This window comes from Crocodylus porosus, unplaced genomic scaffold, assembly GCF_001723895.1.
Source record: "Crocodylus porosus isolate Cpor-Errol unplaced genomic scaffold, CroPor_comp1, whole genome shotgun sequence".
Classification (NCBI taxonomy): domain Eukaryota; kingdom Metazoa; phylum Chordata; order Crocodylia; family Crocodylidae; genus Crocodylus; species Crocodylus porosus.
The window spans coordinates 13664397-13674807 of record NW_017728928.1 but is presented as its reverse complement, the minus strand read 5'-3'; the positions used below and the strand labels follow the sequence as shown (position 1 = coordinate 13674807).

General features: G+C 46.1%; 1 protein-coding gene across 1 annotated transcript in view; it reads left to right on the top strand.

Moving 5' to 3' along the window:
* The first annotated feature begins 4762 nt into the window (after positions 1 to 4762).
* Positions 4763 to 10411, top strand: part of ST6GALNAC1 (ST6 N-acetylgalactosaminide alpha-2,6-sialyltransferase 1) — a 33340-nt gene continuing 27691 nt past the window's right edge. The window contains exon 1 of the mRNA XM_019542819.1: positions 4763 to 4947. Coding sequence (XP_019398364.1) covers positions 4817 to 4947 — 131 coding nt within the window. The 5' untranslated portion in view covers positions 4763 to 4816. The remainder of the gene's footprint in view (positions 4948 to 10411) is intronic.

Genomic DNA, 10411 nt, shown 5'->3' with positions numbered 1-10411 from the left:
CCATAGGGCACACAATAATGCTGGACAGTTCTTCTAGCACTTTTGGGTATAGTTCATATGGTACTGCTGGCTTGTAGATGATGTTAATCTCTCTTGGTGCTCCCCCACGAGATCTTTGCCAACCATGGGAGGGAGATCACCCACACCATGGTCATCCTGTACTCTGTTAAGCAGGCCAACACCCTTGGACTGGTGGAATACTGATGCAAAGTATTCAAATTTGGTTTTGTCCTGAGTGTTGGTTATCAGCTGTCCCATTTCATTCATCAGGGGCCCTATGCTTCCCTTATTTTTTCTCTGACTTCCTACATATTTAAAAAAAGACTTTCTGTTGTCCTTGACTCCAGTTACCAATTTGCATTTGGTTTGTGCCTTTGCTCTCCTGTTCTGTTCCCTACAGGTGTGGGCTATTGCTGAGTACTCCTCTTTGGTGGGTGTATCTGACTTCCATCCCTTGTGGGCTTCTCATTTTGACTTCAGGAGGTCCATGACTTCCCTATTGAGCCACAAGGGTCTTCCAGCCCTTTTGCTGCCTTTCTTACATAAGGAAATGGACTTCCTTTGCGTTTCTAGGATCACTTCCTTGACGAATGACCACTCCTCTTGTACTCCCTTCCTCCCTGGACTATGCTCCTGCGGGACCCTGCCAACCAATCTCCTAAGCTTGTGGAAGTCAGCTTTCCTAAAATCAAGGATTTCTGCCCAACTGTCTGATTTCCCTGACTTATGGTAGATGGAGAAAGTGATCATCTCATGGTCGCTGTTGCTCAGTTTCTCTTCAATCCTCAGGTTGCTCACTAGATTGTCCCCTTTGGCCAGAACCAAATCTACCAGTGCCTTGTCCCTGGTCAGCCTGTAGACTTCTTGAGTTAGACAGAGCTCTTCAATGCAAGTGAGGAAGCTTTGTGAGTGATCAGATCCTGCTGAGTGTTCATCCTACAAGCACTCAGCAGTTGAAGTTGAACTCACCCATGACAACCATGCTCTAAGAGTGTGCAGCCTCTGCCAATTCTCCAGAGAATTCCCAGGTTGAGCTCTTCCTCTTGGTTTGAAGGTCTGTAGTAAACTCCTACGGTCACGTCCCCTTCCCCACGCTCTCCTCATATCAGAGGGGTCAAGATACCCATGGCTCAAGCCCCCACCCAAAAAAACTGGGATCACTAAATTTGTTGGGGCGTGCTGTGTAAACAAACCCCCCTTTCTCGCAAACAGTAAAATGCAAAAACCCAAATTTATTACACAGAATAAGACAAAACAAAGGGAAGCATTAAATATAATTAAAAAAACACTATCAACTATGGTGCAAAGTCTATTGGAGGCTTTACCGTACCAAGACAGTCTGGGACTTGGGGCTCCCCAACAGGTAGTTTCATAGTTTCATAGTAGCTAGAGTCGGAAGGGACCTAGGTAGATCATCTAGTCCGACCCCCTGCCTTGGCAGGAAAGAGCTTTGAAACAGCCTTGAAACAAAATGAATTCCCAACCCCAGCATGACCATCGGGCTGGGAAAATGAACTCAGCCCACCTATACCTTTGCTCGGGGCAGGTACAACCCTCAGACCAACCACAACACCTGCCAGTTGATAATAGGCGAATTTACTGATACAGAGTAAGAACAAAAAAGCAATACAAACAATCCTATATCTACCAATTCTAGGGTTGTCATCAGAGTCAAAGTACATCTGATTAGGATGCAAGCTCCACTCTGAGGCTCTCTGTCTTAGGTGTGTGCAGTCTGGAGGTGGAATGCCAAGGCTTACAGCCCCCCTCCAGTGGGGTACATGAGACGGGCTACTGGTATGCCCTTGGTCCATGGTGGCCTCGGGGACCCTTCCCGAGGCACGGGGATGGGGTGGAGGACCCCCTCTCAGGGAGAAGGAGGAGGATGACAAGGAGGGACAGACAAGATAAAGGGAGGGGCCCTTTGTTAATCTCAAGTCTCTGTTTTTGTATTCTCCTTCCCCCTTGATGACTCCTGATGACTCTCCATTTGTGACTATTTCTGGTTGGTCGTCTCTCTGTGGGCACATGTCCACATAGCCTTCTGGACCTTCTCCTAATTTGGTCTGTTCCTCCAAAACTGGGACTTGGCCCCCCCTGCTCTCTGAGGTCTTGTTGCTGGTGTCACTTATCTTGTGTTATGGGACAGCATGGTCCATAATTCTTTGGAGAGCCTTGTTGTATTAGACAACCCATCTGCCTTGAAGGCTGTGATCTCGTGTTATGGCATGCCTCCCTTCGTTCTCAGGCTGTGTCCATCCATTGGCCTTGCTGTGCTAGACAGCCCGTCTACCTCCAGGGCCATGAGAAGCTGTGTGTGTGTTTCCAAAGCTCTTTACAAATCCAGTTAACCCCTGTTGTCCATCTTGACCCCTTATAATACATATATCTATACCTATAAGTCAATTCCTCAGAAAAAACAGACCTTTAAATACTGTTTCTAAGCCAACAAAGTCCTGTCTCTGCATGCCATTAACTTTTCCCATTTTGACTCAACCTTGCAGTCTCTCCTGTTATCTTCTATCTTGCCCCTTTTCAGTTTCCATTTCAGTGCCTGTTTTCCTCTCTCCCTATGCACCCAACAAGACAAACATGGTAGAGCAGCGTAGAAAAATTCTTATTTTCTGATTCTAAGAATTTGCGGATGTGTCAAAATTGTAGCATTTCACAGAGATTGTTCTGTCTGATGATACTTAGACAGTACCCTGGCTGTCAGGCCAGTTTCAAAACCAGTTCTGCCACCCACATGCTTCAGCTCAGTAAATGTTATAAAGATAAAATGGGGAGCAAAGGCTGCCTTGCTCTATCAGTCCAGGTTAGTGTGTGTTTGGGGGGAGGACGAAGTAGTACTTTCCCACTGCTTTAGGTCTGGGCCTCTTCTAGAGAGAGAGGTAAAAAAATTTCAGCTTTCAAGGCTGTTAAAGTGATACTTTACGCAAGCACCAAATTCACTTTAAAAACAAATCCCTGATGTCTCACAGTGGGTGTGCAGTGGATTTAGCTTTAGATTTTGTTATGCATTATCTTGGGTTGAGGTTAAAAATAAAATGTGTTTGAGCATTAAGTTGTTTGGGGGTAGGGACTGGCTTGCTGTGTGTCTAGACAGGCCTTAGCATGGTGGGACCTTGATCGATATTGGAACTTCTGAGCTTTATTATGACAAGATGAATACTGTATTGTTCTGATTGAGTCTACCTGTGCTTTCCTCCAAAAGAGCCATAAAAATCACATTCTACCTATACACTGGGTTGACCTCTAATTGGGTTCCCTACAGTCTTGATTTTTGCATTTGCAGTATTTTTGGACATGCCATAAAAATAGCATGTTCAGTGCAGTTTTCATTTCAGTATTTTTGGTGTGTTTAACGCTTTGCATCTTTTCCTTGGTTACTGGATTCTCTTGTGAGTATTTGTAAAGGCAGTAACAGTTCAAGGGCATTATTTTTTCTCAACTTATATTTAGGAAAAAAGCTGAGTTTTTTTTCTCCCTTAAAACTGAACCTAAAAATCTTGGGTCAACTTATATGCAGGGTCAACTTATTATCAGAACAATATGGACATATAGGCATATTTTTGGATATGCCTAGCACTCATCTGAACTCTCACACAAGTGGCTCTGAAAGCTAACCTCCTTGGGCAGAGCTGCAATTAGCCTAGTACAGGGGTAGGCAATGTTTTTTGGCTAGAGTGCCAAAAAACACCACATTGCCTACCTTGGAAGGTGCTGGAGTGCCGACATGCCAGAAAAACAAAATGAGGGCAGGGGGTACAAGGCAGGATGCCCTGCTTGTGCCCCTTGCCCCCCATCCAAAGCCCCTGCTCTGTGGCTGTCAGCAACTACCCTGGCTCTGGGTAGGTGCTGGAGCCTGGGCTGCTCCCAACAGGGCTTTCAGCATCCTACCCGCCTGCTGGGAGCAGCCCGGACTCCCAGCTGGTAGCAGCTACCCAGAGCCAGGGCCAACTGCAGCCAGGAGGCTGCAGACAGCTGCACCGGGCCCCAGAGCCCGGGCATCAGCTCTACCGGTGCGTGCACACATGCCTCAGAGCAGGCAGTGAGGGAGGGGCCTGAGGCAGCGCAACCCCGGTCTAGCCCCCGCTCCTGGCACAGAGCTGGTGACTGGGCTCCAGAGCCCGGCGCAGCTGTTTGTAGCCAGCCTGCGCTCTGGGCAGCTGCAGCAAGCAGTGGGCAGGCTGCAAACAGCTGCGCTGGGCTCCACAGCTCTGGCACCAGCTCCATGCTGGTGGTGACTGCACGCACTCTTCAAAGCAGACAGCAGGGCAGCGCAGCAAGTCCTACTGGGAGCAACCTGGGCTCCTTTGCTGGCCGAAGCCACCCAGAGCTGGGGCTAGCCACGGCATGCTGAGCAAAATGGCCTTGCATGCCATGCTCAGCACACATGCGAGGGGTTGCCAGCCCCGGCCTAGTACTTCCCATAAACTTTTATAGTGTTCTCTGTTTTGGTCACCAGTAGATGAGTATCAAAAAGGGGTTTTTTTGCCATTTATTTTACTGGCCCTGTTTCAGAGGAATCTGTGTACAGCCCCTTGTTTGCACAAAAGGGTGTTTCTCTGCCTACATATTCAGGCAAGCCCACAAAATTTTCACAATGCCACAATAACCTTGGAATTTAAAAAAGTCCCAACCCTGTTTTATTTGAGCATGTCATGTATTCAGCGTGCTGAGCTGTCCCTAAGTATTGGGACAGAGGGTGTGCAGTTTTGTCCAGGATATAAGAGTGGAACTGCATGCTTGCTCTTTGTGCAGTTCACCTGTGGTACGGAATCACGACAGTTCCTCTTGTGCCTGATAGCTGATCATGGGATTTTGCAGGAGGAGATTTGTTAAGGTGTCCAGGTTGCTCTTCTGGCCCTTCATTGGGACAGCTTTTGTGCTCTTCATTGTCTGTTTCAGCTCCTTGATTGGATTTGCAGAAAAGTCTCATTTCAGGTAAGAGATCCAGCTCTTTCTGAGGCAGTTTGGGAGTGTACTGTCTCTAATGTACCTAGTCTATCATCTTTGTACATTAAACCTGTACTGGCAACTATGGTTAGCAGAAACTGCCAGTCTTTAGCGGTCAGATTGGTGTATCCCCAAGTCGTGTACAATCTGCCTACTCTGTTGTGTGGTTGTAAAGACCCTATTGTGCTTGACAACTGATTTTCCAGTGATTCCTTGGATAGCTGTTTAGAACAACAGTTTGTAAGTATTGCTTTTATATCTGTACAGTGTGAATGTATAGTACTTGAATTTAACTAGAAACTACTCTCTTCGGCACAGTTTGTTCTCAGTTCTATCAGTGTCAGTCCAGAAGAAACCAGCTGAACTCAGTGGCGTTCCTCCCTTATATTTACATCAGAATCAAGAATGGAATTTGGCCTGAAATGTAGATTCTCCCCCCCGGGTATTAATGCAGCATATTTCGGTCAACATAGAAATGTAGCAACCGCTGTAAGTGTCTGTAAAAACAGGAGATAGACATTGACATGTGAATTGTATCTAGTACTATTTGTCATGGGCTGTATTTTAAATAATGAATACAATATTAATTTAACACGTTTAACACTTTTCACATGAAAGAGTGGATGAAACATATTTTGGTAGATAATGTATAGTTGCCCCTATGTTGTGTGCATATATGTAGACCATGGCATTATACATACACATTCACATTATTATTAGTGTCTGTTTGTGTTATACAAGCATTTAGAAACCTTGGTGGACTTTGCAGCTCTATTGTGCTTAGTCCCTGGCCCAAAGCAGCCACAGTCTAAATCACCATTCCTGGATCTTACACCTGCACCTCCAGAAATGTAATATATCTTATCCAGTACACTGAATGCCCTGATGGAAACTATGTACAAGAAACCAAACAACAACCATGTACCAGAATGAACTCACACCAAAAATTTATCAAAGACAAAAATACCCAACTACCTGTGGGTGCACATTTCTCACGAGGCAACCACTGTTTCTCCAATTTCTCAGTTCTAATCCTCAAAGGGAATTCATAAAACAGCTTTCATAGATGAGGTTACAAACTATACTACATATATCTACTGAATACAAATTAACATGGACTAAATATGGATATTGGATTAACGACACAGTATAACCTGTCTGCCATCTGATAACCCCAGGTAATCTCTCTATATGTTACCAGCCACATTTTATCACCTGCCAACATTCCCCTCTTTTGTATTTTCCCTTCACCTACCTGTATCTCACCCATTAATTCCTATCGGTGATCTTTCCTGCTCCACATGTGCATTTTCACAGACCTGCATTTTGCATATTGGCTTAAGCTTCTATTCAATCCTAGAAAAAACACCAGCAGACTCACCCTATCCCTGAAGAAGGGTGCCTGTGCCCAAAAGCTTGCAAAGAACAATTTTTCCATCTATTCAATTAGTCTAATAAAAGATACCACATCTACCCAAATAGCCTTGTATGCCACAATATTTTTCAACAGGTTGCCCTGGCCTGGGGGCCATGAAAGCCTTTTAAGAGTGCCATGTAATATTTGCACTATGAGGTGTGCAAACACCTGGGCTAAGTACACAGATTCAGGAGGTTAAATCAGGTTCAGAATGGCCACCCAATTTAAACTTAGCTTGTCCCAGTGCTGACCTTACACTTACAGACCTGTTCTCTGTGAACAGCGATCAGTCTAAACCTGTAACTGTACAGAAGTTCCATGCACACTGTAACAGGGTGGGGTACCTAGGGGTGGCTGTGTTACCCCCCCAGGTCCTTAATCGTGCCAGTCCTTTACCCTACAAGCACCCTTGTTCTCGCCCGCCATGTCTGTTGGTATAATAAATATAGCGAGGCTGCCCTTGAGCTTTAGTTTTGGACACATTTGGGCTAGATCCTAGTAACCCTGTTGTGTCTACCCCCCTTTGACATCCCACTTCACTGTGGATGGTTCCTGAGTCTGAGTCCAGCCTTATGGGCCATGTGCATGGCTCCAACCACCCCTTTACCACGCCCCAAGCCTTTCAGATGATACACACACAAACCAGTCTAAAAACTGCAGAACCCGATTTAAGATAAACCTAGATCTATGTAGTATCAGATTCATTCAGTTTAGGTCAAACCGATGCATGGAACTTCTGTCCACTTCCCCTGCGCAGCCCCAGGGCTGGGAAAATGCAGTCACTGGCACCAGCCCCGGGGCTGCTCTCTTCACTGCCCCCCACCCCACACTGGTCTGTTTTTTGCACCCCCCTGCCCCTTGCTGCCACCGCAGTCAGTGCTTTAATCTCCATCCTACAAGATGCTTAGGGTGCGGTTGTTTTTATCAGCATTCACTGCTGCTGAAGCAGAGCAAGTATGTCCCAGTGGGGTGGAGGGACAGAGAGGGATGGGGGTGTAGGCTTGCTGGGGGGGACCTGACCCTGCCCCCCACCCATGGATCGTGCCTCCCCTCCCACCCTGCACAGGTCATCCCTGGCTCCCCAATCCTACCTGTGGGTCAGGCCTGCTCCCCCCCTACTTCACCTGTGGGTCATGCCTGTCCCCTCACCCCATCCCTGTGATCACACCTGCTCTCCCTATCCCCCATGGGTCGCACCTGCTCCTCCCACTCCACTTATGGGTTGCGCCTGCCCTTCCTGCCAAACCCATGGGTCATGCCTCCTCCCCCATCCACTGGTGAACCTCCAATCCTCTCCAGTCTGCTGGACTCCCAACCCCTGGCTAGCCCCCTTCCCAGTCTGGCTTACCTGATATCAAGCATCCATTTTTAATCAATTTAACATGCCCCCGAATGTCTGTACTTAAATTTTACAGTTTAAATAGGGAGGGATATGTTTTCCAGTTCAACTTTGCCTCATTTTTTATTCATATCCCTGATTTTTTGGAGGGCAAACAATTGTGAGTGGAATTGGGTATTGTAGTTGTTTGCCATGTAGGTGCCAAAGACAGCCCTTTGATCCCAAGGGCCTGCCCTTTGTGTACATTTAAAGCTCTCTTTACATCAGGAGAGCTCATACTGGGCACATGCACCCGCCCATGCTGATCCGTGACAGGAACAATGCTTCTGAAGAGTACTTTGCATGAATTTGGATGCGTCTGACCTTGAATGCAAAACTTTTTAATTATGCTGCCGTGCCATAGCAATGAAGTTAAGTGCATGAGGCAAAGCCCACAGCAGCAGCCTGCCTTCACCCCGCACACTGATCCAGGGGGAACACGCCGCCCCCCATGCATGCTTGGGAGTGCATGCAGCGGCTGCCCTCCCACCATCCCCATGCCCCCCCCAAACAAACTGCTCATGGCTCTGTTCTGCACCCCGCCCCAGCTGGTTGGCTCCCGTTGGTGCCTCTTTGCTTTGGTGCCTGAGTGGTTGCCCCCCCTCGCCCCCCCACCCCTCCGCTACAACACTGATATGTTGGCATGTGTCTGTACGCTCTGTTTATTAACAAACATTATCAGTATTCACGTTTTAAATTGCAAATTTCAAATATGATCAACCATGATGCACTCCTTTACCCTCTTCCTATGCTGCCTTTTGAATTTGCCTAGATGTTAAAAGTTGTACCCAAAAATGAGCCTACAGCAGCTCAAGTACAGATAGGAAATATTATGTTAGGAAGGAACATGTGGGTCTTAGTATGGTACTTTATATCCATTATCACATTAATTAACTTCCCTATCCCTTGATTATAGAGATCTAAATATTCATTCAAAACATATTACTGGTATATATGCCAAAATATGCAGATATGTCTTAGCTGATGTTTATGCACTGAATATTTTTTTAATTTTCCAAAAATGTTTAATATTTGCCCTCGAGTTCAGGGCTCATACAACCATAGGAAAATCATGCTGATTCACTACTACGAAGCAAGGATTCACTGCAGTTGTACCAATGTAACTTTTCCTAATATGGGTTCAACTACTCAACTACTGCATTTCAGGGCCTGAAGACAGGCTCCATCCCCAAGACAGCTCTGCCCCCTACCTCCAAAGTTAATTCTTTTATGGACCCGGGGAAAGAAATGCCTCTCAATTAAATATTGATTTGATTTATATGTCACCTTCCCCAACAAAGGCTCAGGGAATCGTACTGCAGGAAAACAGAATCACTTTTAAAACAGAAGAATGAATAACAGAACAAAACAACTTAAAGAGCAACTGGAGTACTACCATAAAACACAGTCACACCCAACACTGTCCCAGCCAACCTTTGTTTGCTAAATGCCTATCCATGTAGGAAGGTCTTATAAGTACTTCCGGAAGATGTCTGGCCTTGGGCTGTGGCAGGTCTCAAAAAGGAGGGCTTTTCAGAGCTGAGGAGCCACTTTTGAGAGTGATCTCCCATGGCTACACGGATATGGCATAGATGCATATATCTGCTAGCTCTGCAAACATCTGATTTGGAGCTTTGTCCAAGATAAGATGTGTAGGATGGAAAAGAAAAAGGATGACATATGGCTGGGGAGATTTGGTGATATGAATATGCAGATATGACAATAACACAAATCTTTACAGCAGTAGTGCTCAATCTTCTGGCTGCAGATGAGTTGGATCAGGCCCGGTGCTGCCTCCATCTATCCCTACACACCTGGATTGGGCCCCAGGACCCTGCATTGCCTTCACATACTGGGACTGGGCCCTGTGTGCCAGGATTGGGTCCTGGGGCCCCACACTGTGCCACCCTGGTGTACCACTGCCCTATATGCCTGATCCAGCATGCAGGGCCATGCTATCCAACCCATGGGGCTCCCCACAAGTCCAGAAATTTGGCAGCAGGGGAGAAGTGTCACTGCTCCCCCACTGCCAGATTTTCAGACCTGTGGGAATCCCTGCCGGCCAGACGACCCTGTACCAGGGGCTGGACCTGGCCCATGGGCTGGGGCTTGAGAACTCCTACTCCACAATCATAGGGCTGTCCCATAGGTAATGCTTCAATAACCCCACTGATACAATGCCCATCCAGGTCAATGTAAAACTTCCTATGACATAAAATGGCAGCTGGATCTGACTGTGCAGCTGTGCCCTTGTCTACACAGGAAGGTTTTTTACATATAGCCCAGGGAAGCATTTCTCGAACTAGTATAAACATATCCCTAAAAGTGCCTGTCAAACTTCTGTGGTACAGTAGAGGATGGAATAGGGAAGCAGGAGGAAAAGAAAAATAGTAAAAAAATAAATAAATAATAAAATAATAATAAAATAAATAATAATAAATAAATGAATAAAAAATGAAGACCACAGTTTCTCTTGGTTGCAGTGTAGAATCACAGGAGTACATAGTAAAAGAGCAACTTTAAAAAAGGATACGTGACACCAAAATATTTAAGAGCTATAAAGCCAGGTTGTAGATTTAAAGCATGATAATGTCATTTAGTAGAGACTTTCTTTAGTTTAGCATAAACTTTTTATTCTTAAGTAACACAAACCAAAG